Below are 23,790 nucleotides of genomic sequence, written 5' to 3'. Positions count from 1 at the left end.
GCTTTTCATACAAAAAAATTGTAATCATTATGGTAAATCTATTTTATACGCTGCGGCTAATAAATATGATAAAAAAAAAACGACAAAAAAAATTATTTCATAAATTTAGTTTCATATGCGTTTAAATGGTACATATTTGAATATGGGTATTTTTATATGTAATGTAATGAATATAGAAAATACTTTGCACAGTACGTGCGTGTGTGTTTTGTATGTGTGTGGGCTGGTGGAGGGAGGGAATCATTCATTGATTGATTGATAAAAAGCAGTTACAATTTTAAATTGTACAAAAATGTAAAAAAAAAAAATACTATCTCGCTCGCTCGCTCGCCCTCTCTATCTCTCTCTCAATCTCTAGCTATCTCTTTCGCTCTAACTGCCGACCTTAAAAGCTATACAAAAATAAATCGCAGACAAATGCAAGTTCATCCGCAACAACAGAAAAAAAAAATAATAATAAAATATATATGTTCCTAAAATTGGCTGTAAATAAATACAGTTCCGAGTGCTCGGCTTAACTTGTCTTCATTTTCAATTCATTTCGCTTTGTTCTTTTGTGGTTATTCTCTCATTTTTTTACTAACAATTGGCTACGAAGTTTTTTAACATTGCTCGCTTGTTTGTCTCGTTTCCATAACTATATTACTTAAATTGGGGCTTGGTTGGAGGATGGATTCGGAGTAACTGTCTATATGGAAAACGATCGGGAGAAAGAAAGCAGAAAATGGGAAAGTTAGTACATGAATGCATACCCACGGGATTTTATTAAACTACACATTTGTACTAAAACACCACCGAAAAGGGAACTTTTGCGTTTGATTTTTAAAATTTGTTGCCTGTTTGTGCCTTAACGAAGTTTTGGTAAGTCTTTGGAAATGTATACATCAAGTTTTTCATCTAAAAACAATTTGCTTTTAAATTCACCTAAACTAATTTAAAACCGAAATGAAAATAATCAAATATTTTAGTTTCGATTCAGCGGAAAGTTAAGTGTTTAGTGGTGTCTAAATTTTAAATAGAAAAGTCGATTTCCCCTCTCTTTCTCCCATATCTCACTCTCCTATCTTCTGTCTCGGTTACACGATAATGTTAGACATTCTTCTTGATTTTTAGGTTTAGTTTATAATTGCACTTATGTTGCTATGTGGCTAGCTCTCCTAACTTTCAATCTAGCTGCTGTTTGATCTGCTTCCGTTTGCTTTGTTCTGATTGTTATTTAATCGTTTGATGCATTAATTTAACTAAATTATGGTTCAGTACTGAATGTGTGCTTGCTTATGTGTGTGTGTGTGTGCGTGAGTAAAATAAATAAATTAAACATGGTAAAAATCTTTAAATACATTTCTCAGTTGAAAGGCACACACACAGGGACATGCGATCAATAAATATATTAATTAGATTACTCAAATTATCAACTAAGTGTGTGTTGGTGTAGTGTATGTGAGTGTGTGTGGATGGAGGACGAGAAAAAGGAAGCTGTTGAAATTAAAGAAAGGAAATTATTTCCTCACTTGGAATGAACGTGGTTTTGGGCGTGTTTTTATCTTTTGTGTGTGACATTCTAGGAATGCTTAGCATATATATATTGGATATATAAATCTAATACAGAATCATACAATATATGCTATCTCATATCGATTACAAATACATCTCAAGCGCGCTCTCCCTTTCAAATACTATATAAAAAATACAAGTTGTTGTTGCTGTGCTGATCTATGCATGTGGGTTTGGGTGGCTCGAATAAAATATCTAATTTAACTCAAAAGTCGTAATTGCGGACACTATATAGACTTTTTGTCTTGGAAATGGTAAGTCTTAAATTCTTAATTTCTCTTCTTATTTCAAAAGTATCTACTAGAATTTGATCCTATCAACCATTTTTCGATCGGTTTGTATAATTCATTTGAAAGTGTGAAAAAAAGTTCTAGATCTAAAATTTCCAAGCCAAAATGTCTTAATTAAATTGGCTCTAGCTTACTTGCTGACCTACGATTCTGATCCGCTCCAATGAGTGTGATATTTAAATCTAGGTGTATATGGGGAGGACTTCTGGTCGATCGTCTAGCGCGTGAAGGCACTGAGAAAGTGCGGCCCGCCCATGTCGAACTGCTGCTGCTCGAAGCTATCGTCGGCCAGGCCAAAACTACTGCCACCCAGTCCAGCACTGCCACCAACGACACCGCCGACGCCGGCCAAGCCAGCTGCCGCTGCGGCGGCCGCCACTGTGGCCGCTTTCAGCTGGCTGATGGCCAGCATGGGTGGCTTGTCGCCTGGCTTCCAGCGCCTGTGGATGCCCATCGACTTGAGCTTCTGGCAGACAGACGAGGGCGATATATTGATACCCTTCTCGGCCAGGCGGGCCGACACCTTCCAGTACTGAATGTTGCTGTCCTCCTTGATCAGCTCGAGTATTTCGCGTGTGATCTCCTTGTCGCGCAGCTCACGTTCCGCGGCCTTCAGACGGCGGCGAGGATGCAGCAGCTTTGGTGTCGTCTGTTGCTGTTGCTGATAGTGTGATGTGTCCGCTGGTGTGTGGTGGCGTAGCTGTTGCTGTTGTTGTTGTTGTTGCTGCTGTTGAAGTAGCAGCTCCTGTTGCTGGCGTTGCTGTTTGATTAGCTCCATTTGCTCCATTTGCTGTTGCTGCTGTCGTTGCATCTCCTGCTGGCGTTGCTGTTGCTCCTGTTGCTGCTGATGCTGATGCTGCTGTTGCTGCTGCTGCTCCTTGACGCTGAACTCATCCGAATGCCTGCCATCGGAACGCTTGTTGCGATAGGAGAGCGGCACTCCCTTTAGAATGGCATCGCGCACTTTCCAGGCTGTCATTTGGGAAACATTGAGCGCCCTGGCTATCTCCATGGTGGAGGAGTTCTGGGCCACCAACAACTTGGCCATGGCATACTTCTCGTCATCAATAAAGACGTTCGGCTTGCGGGGCTTCTTGCCGGTTGGCGTAACAGCCGCCGAGGCTGCAGATGAGCCTGGAACGGGCACTGAAGCTGCAGTATTGCTGCTGGAGCTGCCATTGCTGCGAAGGGAGAATTGGGAATTAATGGAAGTGTTCACTGGGTTAAGCACTTGCTTAAAGCTCACCTCTCGTTGCTGTTCATGTGGGGCATGGAACGCAGGGACAGGTTGACGGGCAGGGCGTGCCTATTGAATGGGGAACACGATTCCGATTAGATTTTGAGCCTATTTTGAATTGTATATATAAATCTTATCTCTTGCTATCACTATTTTTTACAAACGTTGACCGTTTTTGGGTAGCTGAGAACCATAGCAAAATACTTGTTGGATTAACATGTCCAAATTTTCTTCATTTTCTTCAAATTCACATACCTCATTTTCGGGAGGAATTTAAAGATGTAATTTTGTAAGGAAGTTTCGGTTTTTTGATACGATATTAAATATTACGAAACAATCTCAAAAAAACACTTCAATTTGAAAACTAATCGATTTGGAATTTAATAACGAGTTTAACCAGGTATTGCATTCCATCTTTAGATCTTTCTTTCCAGTGTTATGTTAAAAAACAGATATTTTGGCTAAAATCTGAAAATCGTCATAAGGAAAGAAAATTGCTCATTTATGAACGCTTTTTCACAATAATTTGGCATCGAATGGGTAAACTGTCTTGAACAGTTTTGTAAATAAGAGTATTAAAGATCCCTTTATTTTGGCGGATATAGAACAACTAATTTTTGAGCAAATTTTCACATTTTTGACACATTAAAAAAAAAAAAAATTGATTAAAATTAAATTTGTGATTTTGAATGGCAGTCGGCTGGAAATTTGTTACGAGTTCAGCGAGGTATGACATTCCACTTTTAGATCATCATATTTCGAGCTTAGGCTCAAAAAACTGCATAAATAAGTCACAAACTATAAAATTTGATACCAACGCTCGCTAATCATATTATTAAAGCTAAAGTATTTATGACTGCGATAAGCCAATTTATACATTTATGATTTCTTAAATAAAATCGATTTCATAAGCACTTAAATAATCTTAAACGGCTTTTATGACTTTGACTGTGTATGGTATACAAAAATGTAGTCTTACATGACGGATGTCGGATAACGAGTTAGCATCGGCATTCCACCGTTGTGGGCCTTCTGTTGCTGCAGTTGCTCTCGCCCGCGATCCCGCTGCTCTCTTTCCCGCTCGCGTTGCTGTTGCTGCATCTGCAACTGCTGGGCATTGACGATGTGGGGGAAGTGCTGAGACTCGGCCAGCAGACGTTTATAGACCTCCACGTCGGGTCGCGCTGCAGCATGTACTTGCACAGGCACGGGCAACCCAGAACTTCCCAGCGTTGGCGGCGGTATTTGCGGCGCCGGCGAAACAGATCCCGGCCGACCGCCATTCGATTGATGCTCGTTGTTTTCGGTGGCCTCGAAGGGATCGTGATCAATGTGATCCGAATCGGGATCAGGATCGTAGCCATTGTGAAGCAATCCACAAACGGCATCCTCATCGCCCATATAACCAGCCGTTTCCTCAGCTCCGATCTCGTCTGCTCCGCACTCATCCACCAAGCCCAGTTGATGATGTGAAGGATGGTGATGCTGTTGTTGCTGCTGATGCTCCTCATCCTCGCTGTCCTGTCGTTCTTCTTTGATAAGACCCAAGCCGAGGTGGCTATAGGGTAGACTCAAATGATGGTGTTCGCGTTCACGTTCCGCATGTGCCGCCGCAGCAGCCGCTGCTTGCTGCTGATCATCCTGCTGTTGATGCTGCAGCTGTATTTGCTGGTGATGGTGGTGGTGCTGCTGCTGTTGCTGCAGTTGTTGCAAGTGCTGCTCCTCCTGCGATGGATCCACCACGCGCTCATGCAAACTGACACCATTTACCAGACTTTTGCGCAAGCGCCAGGCGAAGGTGCGCGAAATGTTCAGCTCGTTGGCGATCACCGTCGTGGTGGCCTCTCGCAATATCAACTGCTTGGCCAGGGCAATCTTCTTTGCATCCAACTTGATGCGAGTGCGCCCTTTTCTCTTGTTGGCCAGTCCAAGTCTTAAAGATCAATTCAAAAATTAAGAAGGTTCTTCAAGTAAGTGCTATATCTCTAACTTACTTGCGATTGTTTATGTGCAGATCGGGAGCCGTGGGCTTGCGTGCTCCTCCAGCGGCAACCCGCTTGGGGAAATTATTAAACTGCACAATGTTTTGCTTGAAAAGCTGTTGCAGTGGCCTGTTAAAAGGAAGAACCAGATATTTTCACTCGCATATAGTGGTGGTTATTTTTCGATAAATCACTCACATTTTGGCCGCCTTCGAAGGACAACCGGTGCGCTTATGCCAACCCAAATGATGGCCTGTGGGGAAGAGGACATGACAATCCGAGCACTGCATCGGTCGACTGAAAACCCAATAAATACAATGCATAATTCAACGAAAAACGATAAACGAAAATATACCACACTCACGTTTGATTACGACGCTTCTTGACACACCGACCGCGTCGTATGTGTTTCTCCAGAAAACGCTTGTAGAAGTAGGTCTTGCGGCAATTGCTACACTCGTACACCGGACCCGGTGCTCCATGGACGCTCTGCATGTGCGCCTTGAGGATCTGTTTCATCTCGAAGATCTGATAGCAATGGGGGCATTGGAAACCTGGCTCCTGCAATCCCTGAACCACGCCAACGCCGGCTCCGTTAACCAAATCATTTGGATTTGACGGATCCGCTGAAGCTTCATCCCCCGGCGTAATCAACTCAATTTCGGGTATAAGCGGCAGCGACATTTCTTCATCCTCATCATCGTCGCCGTCGTGGTGCTGCTGGTCGAGATCGAGATCCAAGTCATGACCCGGCGGACCGGTGGCGGAGCCATTGGGAAACTTGTTCATCTGATGTTGCATATACTCCTGCATCAGACGAATGGAGTTGAAGTCGAAGGGCTCCTTGGGATGACCGCCATGGCCAGTTATCTCGCCATCGTCGTTATGATGCTGATTTAAAGGATTGATCTGCTCCACATCATTGTCATCCTCGTGATTTGTCTCCGTCAACTCCATGCCGTTTCGGAGGAGTTCGTCTTCTCGACCGGCATCACGGCCTGGTTCGTGGTGGTCATCAATCTCATCGTGGATCTCATCAGCTTCATCCCCTCGATGACCATTAATCGCCTGTCCATGACCATTTTGGAGGCGCTTTTGTGCTTCGCTAGCAACGACATCATTGTCGTTATCGTGCTCCTGGTCATTGTCCTCGTCCTCGTCATCGGAGGAGGAACTGCTGCTGGTGGAACTGCTGCCGCTTCCGCTGGCGCTGCTGCTCCCGCTGCCACTGCTGCAGCCGCTGCTCTTGGCCTGATCGGTAGCAGCACTCGCCTCCAGCGGATCTGCGCCCTCGATCTTCTGGAGCCTCAGTTGCTGGCGATAAAAGCTGTCCGCCTCCTCGCACTTTTTCTTGAACACGCAGGCCGATATGGCCGTCTTAGCACACCCGACGCACACCTGTTGCGGTAGGGTGTCGTTTTTGCTAATCTGAAATGTACAAAATAAAATGCAAAAATATGCTTTAAATGCGAATTTAACCTCTGCCAAATGTAACAGCAATCTAAACTGCCAGATTGATGGAAAAATACTGGTTATCAATTTACAAAGCTCGATGTAATTAATTGATTGCTCATAAGTACAAACGGAAATGGTCGATTTTCAAATTTGTTCATAATACATAGTATTAACTGCTACATTAAAAATATTGTCAAGATTTAATAAAGATGTATCTTACATTAACTTGTAAAATATACATATCTAAATTGAAGGACAACGGTACTGCCAGGCGTTGCCAGATTGCAAACAGACCTCACGAATGCCCAATGACAACATAAAATTCCTTGAATTGGCAACATAATCTACTCAAGTGGGAAAATTGCACAAATAAACCAGAAAATTGCAGCATTTCAACGGTTAAGGAAAAACACATAAGGAGAAAATCAAATTGAAATATGCACATGAATTGTAAAAGCACCAAATGCGAATAAGGGGCCGAAGACATACAGGCGAGGGAAACACACAGAGCCACCCCATTCACATTCACGTGCCGCCCCTCACTTTACCCCTTACTTTACCCCTTACCAGCCCAGAATCGAGGGGCCAACGAACGTCTAAGCCGAACATAAAGTGGAAAATGGGCAAAGAGCGAATACACAGAGCGAAAAGTACCAGCTCCATTATTACACATTTTCTATATTATTTCAAGGACCGAGTTCAAATCCCATCGCTACTCAAAAAAATGTTGATATCTTTTAAAATGAATAATGGTTTTGTTTGTATAATCTATATGTATACCACTACGTAGAGTAGTGCCATATATTATCTATTATACTATTTGTTTCTTTTCGTGTACGTGAGCGAAAGAGATTAGGAAGAGCTGGCGAAAGAGAGTCAAGAGAGCCAAGATTGTAAAGTTAAGTAAAGGAAAAATGTATGGAATTAAGCCAAGCACATACAAACATTCAAACATACAAGCAAACACTTCTAAACAGCAATTCAAACGGTAAATTATTTTACAAAAGCCAAGACAAGACAGAGTAGAGAAACGAAAAGATACGAAATGAAATGAAGAAATACAAAATCCGAAGACAAGACCCACAAGAAATTCCATCGAACGGCAAACGGAAAAAATATGAAATGCTCGTTGAAAAATTGTATACACAATACACAATATGAATAAAATAAACTAACCAAAGCCGAAGCCGAAACCATTCCACCGAACAAATAAACACCAAACAGAATAAATGGCCAAAGAGGAGTGGAGCAACAAGACAAAGCAATGAAAACTGATTCCAAATTACACACACACTTATGTGGCTCGGATATAAGATATAAGATATATTATATACGTACGGGCGAATGTGTATGAAAATTAATATGAATAATAAATACGCCGAGCGTCTGTGTTGGTGTGAATAACTTTCATGTGTTTGCTTTTTTTAGTTTTAGTATTCCACGAAGAAGAACACAACAACAATCTTGGATTACACACAAACAGTGTGCCCAATTGTCGACACACCTCGTTAAAAAAAAATACAGACACCCTAAAAACATCTTTCAGCTCAACTATGCATGTGCGAATACTTTGGCCAAAATGGAATAAGACCAAACACAATTTGCTTCCTGCCATTGCATGTGTTTTGATTTTGAAGTATTCTAAGCCCTCTTGGAAACGTTGATGGCATGAACATACATACATATGTATGTGTGGAATACAAATTAGGATCGATTTTATAGGCAAACAGCTCGAAAAGCTCTCCAGAATCAATGGGATAGAAAATAAAACAAGCTATTCGCAGCAAAACATCAAAATCAATAACTACAGTGGTCGCTAGCCCAAGAACTTTCGTTGAATTTAAAAATGCTTGAGGAATTATATAAAAAATTACCCCTTGTGGAATGAACGTTTTTATGAATATTAGTCTACACCACGTGCTAGTTTATTTTGATCAGCCATTATAAAAGCGGCCCTAAAACATTTCTTATCAAAAAGTTTACCATCTGAAGATGATAAGAGGTCTATGTAAATGGAAACCTAACCTATAAGACTTGCTCTACAAACTTCATGTACTTTAGTTAAACCTGCTTGTGTAGTTTTCTAGACTTGGGCCAAACTACTTTATAGTACGTTGCAATACTTTATAGCTCTGAACTTTATTTTGTGTAACTACTGTATGGGATGTCTGCAATTCTTGACCTTTGGTTCACCCGCTTCTTCTTTGTCACCTGCTTGCTTTTCCGCTCGGATTTCTTGGTGCTTGGATTGCTCCCCTTTTTACTGTGGGCCCCATTCCATTTGACTCCCTTTTCTACGATTGCCACTCACCTTGACGTTGGCCAGCGTGGTAATCTTCTGCCAGAGCGCATCCTCGCCGAAGATGGGTATCATTGGCAGGTTGGCTGTGGGTGATGTGGTGGTGTTATTCTGCTGCTGATGGGTGGTGATGCAGATGCGACATAGTGACGCACTTCCGCCCACAACCTCCTGCTGCTGTTCGCTCTCCATCGCGAGAGTTTGGAACGGAGGGAACTGGAACTGGAATCAAAGGAGATGGAGGAGCTGCTGCAGGAGTAACAGGAGTAACCGCCGGCCATCAACTGCATGCCTTCCAATGGTTCTGGGTCCTTCTGCTTCCACTGAGCGTTGTCGTACCGCTAATCTCCGCCAGTGGGTGGACCAGATCAATCAGTTACCAAGTGCAGTATCGATGGATTGATGGGATGAAGAGTACCGGCAACAAGTGGCACTCTCACGCGAGAGAGCAACACGCGGAACGAACGGAATGAAGAACTAACGCACGGAGAATCCGAAACGCAGGAAAGAAACGTTGCGATTATACCGACGACGTTTGGTAAACTGAAATGGGAATGCAGAGCAGAACAAGAAAACTATTTATTAATAATGGGGCATAAACGAAATATGTGTGTACGAAAAAAACAAGAATATATACACACATGGACGTATGATACAAAAGCAACGACGTTCAAAACGCAAAGAAAACTAAATAAGAGTTAACAAAACACTGAGCGAGCAAACTAGAAAATAAATGTGAAAAACACAAAAAAAAAAAAAACACACAGGCACACACACAGTTATGCCAACACAATGGCACACTGATACAAGCATTCTCCTTGCCCCCCCTGCGTACAAACATACGTACAAGCATATATTTATTGTGTGGATTTCAACAAAAACAACAGCAGCGACAACAAAACAATTCTTACTGTCGTAGCCTCTATACAAAAGTTATGAACTTGATACACACACAGGCACATACGAAAATAAAATTACACAAAAGAAAACAAGTCGAAACTAAAAAATAACATTCATACACACACTCTCACACGCACACTATTACAACGGGGGTATCTCACAGATACAGCGACAGTGAGACACGAACAAATAATAATAGCAAAATCGTAACGAAACGAAATGAAATAAAACTTTATATCTACAAAGTTGAAATTAAGGGGTGGGGAGGTGAGGTTCGGGGGGGTTATAGACAAGATAGGGCGGAAGACAGAGCACACAAAGTACGATAAATTCATGTTCGCTCTCTTTTTCACATTATGGAATGGGGAAAAATTGCTGTAATTTAGTTGAGCAATTAAGTTTTAGTTCGCCATATTCGCTCCATCGATAAACACATCTCGATCAATAAATCACCAGCGTCATCGATAAGCCAGCCGCAAAGTCATCGAACTATCGGCGTTTCCATTCCATTTACCTCCCCCCATTACCCATCTTCCCATCTTCTCAACCTGAAACCCCCCACAACTACTAAAAAGAACAAGGTGAACGAACGGAAATGGAAAATGCGTGGAACACAGCACGGAGAACTAAGAACAAATTCCAAATGCAATTCAAGTTCAGCAATGGAATGCAAAAATTCTCAACCAGTTTCGCCTCCCGAGAACTTTTTGCAAAAAATCATATCCCAAAAAAGAAAAAGAAGAGAACAACAAAAACAACAACAAGAAAAACGCAGTCTATGTGCGGGCAATGGGGGGTTAAGAATCCTAGGCACATGAGTTTGCAAATTGAAATTCAGTTTTGATCTTCTGCGCGATCTCTCTTTTTTCCCCATCTGCATTGGGGAAAGAGAACAAGAATGAGCTCTCGCATAATGATGCACAGAGAGCCAGAGCGAACAAGAGAGGGGAATAGCACCTGGAAACTGGAACTGGTAAAAAGACCAAAGCAATTTGCAATACATATTTGTACAACGAGTGCTAAACCCCGCCGCCTCCCACTCCCTGAAGAAACATAATGCCTGCCAAGATGTGATCGTTGTCGATCTTCTGTAACCTTAACGCAAATATCATGAATATTAAATTAGTAGTTTCAGATAGTATATTTAATATCCACTGCAGGATATTAAATTTTCAAACAATAAATTCATTTCAAACGTAACCAACATTCTTTACATTATCATAGATCTTAGTATCACACAGTACAATTTCATACTGCCCGACAAAAAGACTCCACCCACAGTATCTCTCATCTAGACCCCTGTCGTGAATAATTTTTAATATAAGTTGTCAATAAATATTGAAATATTGAAATTAAAATATGTATCTTTGCAAATAAGTTACGTTAAGTAAGTAAGTTTAAGTTATGTCCAATGCAATAGTATTACCAATTAGCCTTCCTCAATAAATAATTGTTTAGGCTGCCTGAAGGTACAATAATTAACACTACACGTATACAAATCTTTTAAAAATAAATTTAAAAAAATGCCCGAAACAAAGTTTGCAAATATCACTGCATACTTTACAGTGTCCTACCAAGGCTCTTTGGAACATACGATTTCAGAGCCGTCATTTGAAGTAAATTAAAATATTAAATTAATACAGTTACTTTATAACGAAATCAAAGTACAAAAATGTCAAAGTCAAAGCGTCCGTACACTATAAAACTGGAACCACTTTTTTTTTATTACAAATAATTCGAGAAACAAAACTTGTTTGCGTTCCATAAATAATCTTTAAAAGAAACTTGAATTTCTATGAGACAGATGGTGGTTGGAATTATGGAAGTTCGACTGTATATGAATAGTTTTCATGTCTGTCCTCTGTAAGCGGCCCGCATATGGAGCTATCCCTCTCGCTTCCACCTCTATCAATTGCCATTTCAAGTCAGAGCAAGACATTGTTTAAGTTTAAAATAAAAATTAAATAAAATGAAACCCATATAAAGACCCACGATGTTGACCAGGGGGGGCGGAGCTATGGTGGTGGGAAACGTCGCGGTTTTACACATATGAGGAAATGTATGGAATACGGAGCAAGAAAGAAAAAAACTTTATAACAAACGAAATGCTTATTACTCATGAGAAGGGGGTTTTTGGGGGAGGTGGGAGGTAGAGCTGTGTAGTGCGTAAGAGTCGAGCGGAAAAGCAGGCAGAAAAGTCAAGAAACTCGAGATTTCTGCTTCTGCACAAAGACAAGACTAGGAGACTAGAGAGAGAGAGAGAAAGAGAGAGAGATAGAGTGAGAGAGGGAGGGAGGGAGGGAAAGACTTCAATTTGTAGAGCCGAAGTCGAGGCTCCAAACGAACCGAGGCGAACCCCAACACGAACAGCAACGAACCCGAACCCGAAACCAAACCGAACTCAACTTAACTCAACTCAGCTCAGCTCAACTGAACTGAACTGAACTGAACAACTTTACTCTACAACTATTCAAGAAGTCGCGCCGAGAAAAGCAAATACACACTACTTACACTTACTATCCCATATATCCCAGGGAGAAACATGTGTGTTGGTTGCCTGTGCTTGTTGGTTTACCTCCACTCACACTGTGGGACTTAAAACTTTGTTATTTCTTTTTTATGATTATTTTAGCTATTGTACAGTTCCACAGAAAATTTATACACCGCACACGAACGACCAACTTACAAGGGGGCGGTGGGAGGTGGGCGGTAGATGGTGGGTTTTTACGATACATACATACAGATATACTATACCATACCGTACCGTACCATACTGAATTTAATATTTGTGAGCATATTTGCGGACGGCTATGGAATGGTATAGAACAGAATAGGAGCACAAGAACGCCGAGAAGACGAAGAAGCACATCTAGAAGAATTGAAGACAGAACGCGCAATGACAAAGTAAACTCTTTTATCGGTATTCGTACCGTGTGTGCAAAGTACTGGATAAATTCTAAATGCTGTCGTTGACTTAGAAAGTATTCCAAATAATAAGCACAAGAAGAACAAGAAGTGGGAAAATCTTTTGTAAGCTCACCAGCATTATTTTTTTGTATGCTACTTTCCATCTGAAGATCACAGATCAAGAACAAGAAGTAGCGGGGAATATGTGCAAGAAAGCCCCTCCATGGCCTTGCATAACAAATTGGTGTGTTCATAATTAAGTTGAGAATCCTGCATGCAACAATTTAGAGAGCAAAAAGAAAGATACGGCCAGCTGGAAGATAGGGAGACAGATGTAAGAGAAGAAAGCCGAAAGCTGTGGTGAGGGGGGAGGGGGGGTGCAAGCTAAAGAGATTATACTGATTATGCAATGCCACCGAAAAGAATATGATTATTCGTATCTACAACTTATACAGACATATAAACCTGCATGGCCAACTACAGTGATGTCTCTCAAATTGCTTCTTAAACACGTTCGAGTTGTTCAACTCTACCAATTCCAATTCAATATGATAATCAAAAATTAATAAAATATGTTCCTATAAACACGATAGGATCTATTGCTTGTTTACACTAACCCGTTCTCTGGTTTACAAGTGGGAATTTGTTAATGAAACTCACACCATTAATAAATAATGATATACTGATTGCAAGGCCCGATTTCCAGATGTGTTTATTATTTTAATACTCGGCACTGTCCGGAGAATGGGGTATATTTAATATAATATACTATATTGTATTTGTGTAACAGAGAGAAGGTTTTGCTGTTTCGATCCGATAAAGTGTATGCATGTATGTATGTATGATCTTTTCGTTTAGGTTGGAGACGTTTTGCAATGACTTCTTATTGAAATCCAAGATAAGGTAATCTTAGGCATATTATTTTTCCAGAGCATTGGCGTGTTAGGCTTGTTGTTCTTGTTATTTTGAAACTTTTCTTATCTACACGTCAGCGAAACAGGTGGTTTCACTTAGCCAGCGACCACTGTGCTGCACATTGAGACCGCTTATGAACGGTCGGCGGTAAAGAGATGGGAAATCGAGGTGAGGTGAGGTTGGTAATTACAAACTCACGACAATGTGCGACGTGAACAATAATTTTACGTGTACTTGCAATAACAATAGCTCCGGAAGAAGACACACCAGCACACACATACACACACACACATCAGTGATTACAGTGGCCGGCGTGTCTGTGTGAGGAAATGTGCACTTACAAGCATCTGCAAGTTCAACCATAATACACAAATTAAAGAGAAGATTGGAATGTGTCGCCCGTTCGTTTGTATGTTTTGTTTGTTTCCTTGCCGTCAGTTGGTGAGATATTAATTTCGATAGTCGCTCGATATCGATAGCTGAACCCGGTGGTATCAGGTTTATCTGATTATGTAAACAATTTTACCCAACTATGCCCCGATATTGAATGCACAGATACGACCGAACAAACCCTAGATAAATGCTGATGGTTTCGTTTCGCAGAAACACCCAAATAAATATTGCGATTAAAATTCTACAGAACTGGACACAAGACAAAAAATGAAATTGAAGAAACTGAAGACTAAGACCAAAGGTATGCGTGCAAAGCAAAGATTCGAGCAAACAAATAGAAGCTCGCTGATAATGAAGATTACGGCAATGATGATGATGATGGAGAGCGAGGATATTAAGTACAAAACAAAAAAAAATAAAAAAAATAGCGATATGGACGGGCTGTAAACAAAGTCAACCGACCGCTTCCACAAAAGGAATTGCGTGTGGGCGGGTGGGAGTGCCGAGAAGAAAAGAAACAGCTTGAGAAGACGGCAGGAGAAGAACAGGAATCAAAACTGGGAACAAGGGGAAAAAGCCAGGCCAAGAACTAGATGAAAAAACTTGGCAATGACCAGAGATAAGCCTCAGATGAGAGGAGCGAATAGCAAACAGAGAACTGAGAACCCAGAGGAACCGAAGAACACCGATACGAAAGAACCACGAACCCAGAAGCTAGAGAAGAAAACAGCCAGAAGAAAGAACCAGGCGCGCTCAATAGACAAGTTTCATATGCAGCAAACTTGCCCATAAAAGCATCAAAGATGTAGCGCCCTCTCTTCACATCTTCCAACAGCGTTGCAAAAAAAAATATATATACAACACACAAACAGATGTGTTCAACATAATAGGAGCCTTACGAATAGGGAGGGAATAGTCTTCTATAACCGGAAGAAACCTATTTCGATAATACGAAGAATTGACGGAGCTATCTGTGGAATCTCTAAAACTTGAAGATCTAGTGCAATAAAGTACCTATGCATGTGTATAACAACTGCCTTTAAACTATAAGATATACGTGATCCTTGACCTTTCGTTTAAATTTCTCGTGACATTAATTCTAAGATATAACCCTGTTGAGCAATGAATGTACATGTTGAGAAGAATTACTTTGACACTTTCTTGCAAGAATTTAAATATATAAAAATTCAGTAAATTGGATCGACAATGAGAACAGGGTTACTATTATTTTGACCTCATTTGTTCGTACCAAGGGGAATCGCAGTGGAAATCCTCCAACCGCAAGAGCTCGCTTGATTGATACCCTGTAGCTGGGTGGGCGAGGGGTTTCTGGCTGAATGGGGAGGAGATCGTTTGGTGCGGTTTGGTCGTCGGAAAACCACAGAGAGAGAAAGAAGAAAAGAACCCAAAGAAACTGTGCAGCATAGAAAAGTTTACAACTTGAAAAATATTTTTATGGCCTTACATTTTGTGCTTTACTTGACTCTTGTGTGCGAGTGGGAGTGAGGGAGACGGGTGCGACGGGTGCAAAGGAGATAGCACGGGCACGTGCAATAAATGCAATTACCACGTTCAAGCTAGCATCTGTCTCTATGTATATATGTGTGTGTGAGAGTTTATGGGTTCAAGTTGTACATTTTCTACAGACTTTTATAGTTGATTCTGATATAAGGGGTATCAAGAGATGGATTGGTTATTATCTCGAAAAGGTAGCACATTTAAACATGCAAGATGCTCCCTATTCCTATACCCATCTTTTGTTGAAATCTCAAATACTATAATTTTCCTAAAACTAATACTAAATTAAGCCCATAAACACGGTAGTGGAGTTTGGCGAATCCATTTAATTTAATTAATTAATTAATAATAATAATTTAATTAATTTAATTTACAAACAAATTTACAATAAAAGCTCTGATTCGTTTCATATGTAGTTTTCTGTAAGCTGCAATTCGTATCTGTAAAACCTGTTTTCAGCATTATAGTTATTGTATAATCTAAATGATATGCAGTACACCTTATACTCGAAAAAACAACAGTTGCAAAACACTAGAGTGTGGGTAGTCGGGAGAAGGCTTTCAAAACATCCCAATTTCGTAGGGGTATCACATAGTCGAGTTCTAGGACTTTGGCCCAACACTATTTACTTATTTAATGCGTTCACCAAACTTGAGAGGCAAAAACAAAAAAAGCAAAAAAAAACTTGGAACTTAAACGACATTTGACTTTGCACTGTATTTGCTTTTTATTTGCCTTTTGCTTTTGTCTTTCGATTTAGCTGCATTTTTTGTGTTTTCTGTTTTTCTTGAGTTTTTTCTTTATTTTCTGTTACTGCACTTACATTTGTCGTATATTTTGTATTCAAACATACCTACATATATTTTCTTCATATGCATTTTTATGTGCGTGTGAGTTGTCTATGATTGCCGAGCGTGTGTGTGTGTGTGTGTGTCTGTGCGAGTGGACTTATGGATGAGTGTATCTGTGTGTGCTTGCCTCGGATCAAATTTGTTGAATTGTTTATTTAGTACGCTGCTCTATTGTTGTTGCTGTAGCTGTTTATTGCTATTGCCGTGTGTGTTGCCATGTTTTTTTTTTTCAAAGTGTGTTTTTTTCTCTTTTTTATTAAATTTTTTGTATTCGTTATTGTTATTATCGTTAGTTCGCTGCAGCAGTTGCATTCGCTCTCATCGTCTTTCGTTTGGTTATATTTTCCTTTTTTTTAGTTTTGCCTTTTGCCGTCTCTTTCGTTTTTGGTATTTGTAAATTACATAAATTGTCTTGGACTATAAATTACGGGAAGATTATTATGGATTGTTGGCTGTGTGTCTTGTCTGCTTGTCTTGGTAACGAAACGAAACGATACGATATGGAAAAAAAACCGCACTCAAAAGTCACTTCTCTGCTTCGACTTCGTTTTTTATGCTTCTATAGAGATCTGCATTTAATGATACTCGAGTAGTTACATATGCATATCGGCAACTCTTTGTTTTTCTTGTTGGTTTCTTTGAGTGTACCTGTGCATGGGCCACCACAAACAGCTGTGTCCACAAAAATAGTAGTACCGTAATGTTTTGGAAATATTGAAATAAGTGAAGAATGTTTAAATTTAAAGAATTATATTGCCACAGTTATAAATTAGAAAATATATGTTTAACAATATATGTAATATATGTTTAACAGTATATGTAATATATGTTTAACAATATATGTAGCTTTGAACATTTCAATATCTCAAATTGTCATATTTATTTACAATAAATTATTAAGCGATGGCGTATTTTTTCAAGTGTTAAACAAACATTTACTAAAGTACATACATATGGATTTTAAAGCACCACTATCATGTTGAACCAAGCTGTAACTAGGTGTGTGTGTGTTGCCTTATTATTGTTGCAGTTTTTATTTGAGCTCCGCTTGTTGTTTTTGTTGTTTCTGAGTCACAGAGAAGCGAGCTTGGAAATTGGAAATGGGATATGGTAATGGTAATGTTAACAAATATGTGCAGCTCCACTCGTCTAGTGGGTTTTTGTCTTCTTTTTTCTGCAAATGCCAGCTAGGCAGCTATAGAAAAAAGGGAAGGGCCTGAACAAAGTAAAGGATCACAAAAGGGGTTGCAATGATCATTCGCACAAAACAGGAATCTTTTACCTTTTAATAGCGGAATATCAAGTTATCGCATTTATCTGTCAAGCACGCAAAGTATGGCTGATGGGAAAGATTGTAATCATTGTTTCGAATTTACCAAGTTTGATGGATTTAATAATATAATAAACTCATATTTATTGAATTATTTAACAATAAAACAGAACAGAGAACAATTACATTTTTCCTTACAAGTGTCATGTGGCATGAAATCTGGGGCATTGTAACAAAAAACTATTTAAACATTGGATTCAAGGCAATTTTTTTATTCGTATAAAATGACAAGCTTGTGACAAATGATCCAATACACATACTATTAACTTTAAAGCTGTGTTTTATTCATAATTATTCTACAAAATAACGTTTGAATTTGAAACCAATTGGAATATCAATTAGGTAAATGGCGCATTATTAGAAAAGTACAGAAAAAGAACCAAAACTAATGGGAAAAACATTAGGCAGCTATGTATGTATGTATCTTGACGTAATTAATTTTAGGAACCCGATATCTTTTTTTTTGAGACTTCTACATTCAAATGTTGCATAACGATCGAGATTCCAATCGGAATTTGTTCAGACATCAAAGTAATAACTTATCAGAACTGTCATAGAAAAACCGTTGTGCATGTGTGTGCTTGTTTGATTTTTAGTTAGATTTTTTTTAGTGATCGCCGAACATGCGGTGTAGAAATTTCCGCTAACGAAAACAACAACAAAAATTTCACTTAATTCAATTTATGTACAATACAAACGCACCCATACATACAAATGCGAGGGCACTTACAGATACAAAACATACCGACATTGTCGTATTTTAACCTGACTTGTTGTTTTTCTCTATTTTATCAAGCGGGTGATCAAATACGAAAGAACAATAAACACGGAGAAACGCACACACGCTCAGTGCCTTAAACATTTTCGTAGGCATATTCAAAAAATAAACGAACAAAAAACGTAATCTTTAGACATACTGAGATACAGATACCGACATACAGACACATCAGCAGACATACACACGAATACAAGTTAACGCACTGATTTAACGTAACTATTTTAATAAGAACTAGCAAAAGAGAGGGCCAAGAAAAATGAGAGAGAAAAAACAGTGAGAGAGAGAACAGAGCGGCGCAAAAGGAGAGCAGAAGGAGCGTGCGAGCGGGACGGGGATAGAAAGGCAATAGCAATAGCAATAATAACAATAATAAATTGAAGAGTTAAACTAATAATGAAAATGTGTGTGCATGAGTGTTTGCCTCTGATTGTATATATGTATGTATGTAGTATGTATGGCTTTCTCGCTCTAGCGAGTAGTATAGTAATAATAAAGTCAAGTAAAATCGTCGTCGCACATACCTTTATTTAGTCGAAATTGCTATGTATTTATCTTGCTTCTTCCTCTTCTTCTTTGACGTTGACTTCGCTGCTTTGCTATGCTGTTTGCTGCCAATGCTGTTTTTGTTGCTGCTGCTGCTTACTGTTGTTGTGTTTGATACTTTTGTTATTTGCCGTTGGTTTCGCGTTGTTTTTGTTGCTTTTCTTATAAGTTTTTCACACACAACAGAATCAAAATGGAATGTGAATGTGTAAAATTGTTGTATTTATTATTAACTGCTTTTTGAAGTAGTTGCCTTGAATGTCTGTCTGTCTCTGTATGTTTGTATGCGGGAATAGTTAATTATGTTAGTGCTTATATAAATTTGAATACCGTTGCTCGAATCTGATTTGTTCTTCGCTTTTCATTTGCTTTGCGCTTGGCTTTTCTTCATGCCTATCCTTTCGCTGCACATTCCAATTGAAGGAAAACCCGAGAGAACGAGAACCAAAAACAAACAAACAAACAAAAAGGATGAGCGTAAAGGGGGCGGGGTGTTCTGGTCGTTGTGGCTCAGAGGGGGGACGCGACGAAACACGCACGCAGTCAAATCGCAGTTATAAAATGTATGTTTATCTCTATGTGCCTGTGTGTGCGTGTGTGTGTAAATCGCTGGCGAATGACAATCAAAGGTAAACACAATTAAGAATGCGCCTATTGTTGCAGTTGTCGTTGCTTTTGCGATTATCGTCGTCGTTGTTATTATTGTTATTTGACTTTTGTAGAGCGGCAAAGGTAAACTACGCTACCTGTGCCAACTGGCGCCGCATAACACGAGCACACACGTCCGTTTACGTCGAGAACCAAAACAAAAATGCGGTACAACATGGCGTGTGCTGTCATTCCACCATTCATTCACTCAACTACCAGAGATGCCCGCGTGAGCCGACATCGCCGCCCGTGTCACTATTTATCGGCTAGTGTTACAGCACAATTTATTTATATATGCCGTTATGAAATGTCTTAAATCTTTTTTTTTTTGATGACAATATATTTAATATTGTAATAACTTAACTGTAGTTCTTTGAATGGCATTGCTTTGTAGTGTATTATAAAATGATTTACTTCGTGAAGAGGGCCTGGCATAAAGCAACTAAGTGTGTTGCACGCCCGCATTTCTACGCACAACCGCAACGCGTTGGATGTGACGTCACGCGGTTCGAAGCGGCTTAAGAGCTCAACTATAATTATTATTATGGGATACCAAGCTCAAAGACGAAATATGTATAATGCAAGCACTGAATATAAATTAACATAATCTTGTATGTGGTTGAAATTCTGGATACCAAAATTAAAATGAAAGCGGGGTATGATGTTAATCAACGAACATTGTAATAAAACGCCCGTATATGCAAGCAATCAAAATTTTCGCATTTCCTTGAAAATATATTAAGCTAACAAAGAATGACAAAACGTTATCTAGTAAAACGATATTCAAACCTTAAACTTGTTAAAAATATTGCAGTGCTTTATGATAAACATATACAACTTTTCAACAAATTTTTCAAATTCAAATTTAAAATGTCACTTTTATAAATTTATAAATTTTGTTTTAACTAAAAGTTTTCTAAAATAAAAAATTGAAACATGTGTAGTACAAAATGATTAATTTAAAATTAACCACAAGGATATACGATCATGCATTTGTATTTCAGTTAAGGATTGTTTTCAGGAATAAAATGTAAAGTAGGGGAGTGCCACAAATGTGGCTGTGGTATTATTGTGTCTTCGATGTGCGGCCCCACTGCGCCGAAAGCTTTCGCGAAATAATTGAAAGCTATTTTTAAAGCTATTTTGGACCAGATCCGCAGCTTTTTTCCATATTGATTAGTTATGTCGCTTTTGTTGTTTACTCGCCACATTTTTTTTGCCCAGGCCAGTTAATTGTGTTAATTCCCGGCGCGCGGGAAAAGAAAAAAAGGGCGAACCACGGTGGAACCACGGAAGGACCTGACTGCCGCCAAAGAATAACCACCACAAACACCACAAACCGGATCCCAAAGGCGAGTCGCGAGCGAGCGCACCAAATCCCCCGATGTCAGCGGGTGTGGGTGGCGGAGGGAGCATTACCACCGAGCACCACAGTCGCCTCTACTTCCTCAACTCGCCAACGGCGACGCTCACCACCCGCGATCCGTTCTTCATCAAGCCGGAGTATCTCAGCTATGAGAGTCCCATGCACCATGCCCTCTACTCGGGCAATCGTGGCCTCCTAGAGTACAACAACTATACGAGTTCGGCGGCCGCTGCGGCAGCCGTTGCCTCATCCGTTGCCACCTCCGTATCCGTGTCCGGTTCGGGAACTGGTTCAGGAACCGCAGGAACAGCAGCCAGTGCCTCAGTAAGTGCAGCGAACAGCGGTGGCAGTGCGTCTGGAACGGCGGTGCTGAGCCTAGAGAACAACTTCGCACAGCAGGGCAATCCCCATCAGCAGCAGCAACAGCAGGGCAATCCCCACCAGGAGGTCCTCCAGCAGCAGCATCCCCTGCATCACCATTTGTCCGCCGGCGTTGTGGTCGAGGCCGGACAACTTGGTGGCGTCCCGGGTCTTGCCAATCTTGGCGTTCCGCATCTCAGCGCTCAGCAATCAGTGACGCAGCAGGGTCAATCCTCGAGAGCGCAAAAGGCCGCCCGCCGGAGAAGCAACGAATCGATTGAGGCTAGGGAAAGGCGGCTGGAGAGAAACGCCGCCCGGATGCGGGACAAACGGGCCAAGGAATCGGAGGCCGAGTACCGCGTGCGTTTGGCCAAGAATGCGGAGGCGAATCGAGTGCGCCGCCAGAATGAAACGGAAGTACAAAGAACCCTAAGACTGATGAAGAATGCAGCGCGGCAACGACTGCGCCGCGCCTCGGAAACCGTCGAGGAGCGCAAGAAGCGGCTGGCCAAAGCCGCCGAACGGATGCGAATCGCCCGGGCCAGTGCGCCCAAGGTTATCAAGCCGCCGCTGGCCGACAGGCTAAAGGGTTACTAATGGAGGATCGTATATCGGTTGGCCTGGCATCAGGCAAAGACGCCCATTTGGAGCTGGCTCTCCGGCAGAGCAGCTGGGCCGAGCAGCACGAAAAGCTGGCCAGGATCGGCAGAGGAACACAGACACATCCACAAATTATATATATATTGTATACAGCCTATAAGAAAAAAAAGAATGAGATATGGAAACCAGTCCGAAACCAGGAGGATTCTCGAGGATTAGCAGATGAATGGGCTGCTGCAGGCACTCTAGGATTAAAGCCAGGCAATTTTTTTTTTTTAAGTTAAAAATTAACATGAAGTAACGTAATGTAATCGTAAAGTAAAGTATTTTTATAATGCATGCATTATATTCGTACGATATGTATACACACACGACACAAAAACCACACATACCCACACCCACACACATGCACTACCATAGTCATAGCACACATATAGAGCCCCCAAAAAAGGCAGTAATGCCCCCACTCCCCGAGGAAAAAGGAAGCTTACAACGCCAGGGTGCCTCACTGTAAATAAAAATTATGGGAAAAATCGCCAATGACTGAGGTATACCTCCCAAACTTAAAAAGAAGAAACCCGAAAAACTATAAAAATAATTATTGAGCATCGCGGATGGACGAGGCAACAAGTGCCTTTCGAGGAAATCCTCGGGCGAAACTTGCTATAACATTCAAAAAATCGTATTTTTCCACAACTGAGGCACCCTGGCGACGAACAACCCCCATATGTGTGTGTAGTTGGTAAAGGCATGTAACCCAAAACGGACTACGCCACTCACATAAGGATATGATATATACATACACACTCGGCAGCCCCCATAAAAATATATGTATATATACAAATTTATACATATATATGTATATTTATATATATATATATATATATATATATATATATATATATATATATATATATATATATATATGTATATACTTGGAGCATACACACATGATCCGTTGCCCGTTGCCAGGCACATAACGCAATATTTGTTAAAGCACGCAATCCTTCCTTCCCCAGCCGTCACCCAACCGCCCACTTTCCCTAGACCTTATCCTTATCCTTATACATGTCCTAAGCCCCATCCCACGCCCATTTCCTTAGACGGATAGTAGACTCCTCCGCGCGGGCCCACATGATATATACATGATATATATTTATATATATATATTATGCTAATTATTATTAATAAAGTGTAACCATTAAGTTCTAGTCGAAATTTCAAATTGTTTTTCTCCTGTCTAAATACGTTTATCAATTGTTTTTGCCTTAAGACTTAAGATTGAAATACATTTTTGTGTATTGTAATATTCGTGTACACTAACAACACAACAACAAAAACCAGCAAACAAAACAAACACAACACCAACAAAGTGAAAACAGAAACAGAAAAATATAAGCGAAAAAACGAGAATAACAAAATGAATATACTTGAATAAAGTTGCATTCACAATTTTTACATGCTGCGTTCTAAGCTTTGGCGGGAATTCAATTAATGGGGTTTTCCCCATAATAATAAATAATCTGAAAAAAGAAAATCGCTGTCATAAGGAAATGGTCAGGAATACATAATATAATATAATACATTTGATATTTTGAAATACATCCTTCCTTGACAGTTTGTCCTCGATGACCTTGAAGGGAGATACCTTGATTTTTGTTTTTAATCAAAAAAAAAGTGAAACAATGAAATACGTTCTTTAAAATAATATAGTTAAATATTTCGGATATATAGTTTAATTCTCATTTTTAAATCATGTCAATTCATAAAGCTTTCGAATGTAAATGCACTGTTAACATAACAGTTACAGGAGACTAATGTAAAGTGAGCTTGAAAACAGTGTGGCCTGATCTAACTGTAACTT

General features: G+C 40.2%; 2 protein-coding genes across 4 annotated transcripts; one reads left to right on the top strand and one right to left on the bottom strand.

Annotated features, from left to right (window-relative positions):
* Positions 1-321: 321 nt before the first annotated feature.
* Positions 322-19,815, bottom strand: LOC6551491. 3 transcript variants are annotated; one of them, XM_026981730.1, is made up of 9 exons: positions 19,699-19,815; positions 18,931-19,224; positions 8,830-9,360; positions 5,428-6,491; positions 5,262-5,360; positions 5,076-5,192; positions 4,061-5,014; positions 3,091-3,150; positions 322-3,025 (listed from the first exon to the last, which is right to left on the bottom strand). In XM_026981730.1, exons 3-9 carry the CDS (start codon positions 9,007-9,009, stop codon positions 2,062-2,064), a joined length of 3,438 nt encoding a protein of 1,145 aa, XP_026837531.1. In that variant the 5' UTR covers positions 9,010-9,360; positions 18,931-19,224; positions 19,699-19,815; the 3' UTR covers positions 322-2,061. The 3 variants fall into 3 exon arrangements, with proteins under 3 accessions (XP_026837531.1, XP_001978475.2, XP_026837532.1); XM_001978439.3 differs by having other exon boundaries at positions 1,624-3,025; positions 18,931-19,356; XM_026981731.1 differs by lacking the exons at positions 18,931-19,224; positions 19,699-19,815 and adding an exon at positions 9,459-9,784 and having other exon boundaries at positions 2,062-3,025.
* Positions 19,816-20,677: 862 nt separating this feature from the next.
* Positions 20,678-22,741, top strand: LOC6551490. Its single transcript, XM_001978438.3, has one exon. The coding sequence runs from the start codon at positions 20,985-20,987 to the stop codon at positions 21,921-21,923; it is 939 nt and encodes a 312-aa protein (XP_001978474.2). The 5' UTR covers positions 20,678-20,984; the 3' UTR covers positions 21,924-22,741.
* The last annotated feature ends 1,049 nt before the right edge of the window (positions 22,742-23,790 follow it).

Source organism: Drosophila erecta, unplaced genomic scaffold, assembly GCF_003286155.1.
Source record: "Drosophila erecta strain 14021-0224.00,06,07 unplaced genomic scaffold, DereRS2 tig00000126-arrow-pilon, whole genome shotgun sequence".
Classification (NCBI taxonomy): Eukaryota; Metazoa; Arthropoda; class Insecta; order Diptera; family Drosophilidae; genus Drosophila; species Drosophila erecta.
This window is presented reverse-complemented; position numbering and strand designations above follow the sequence as displayed.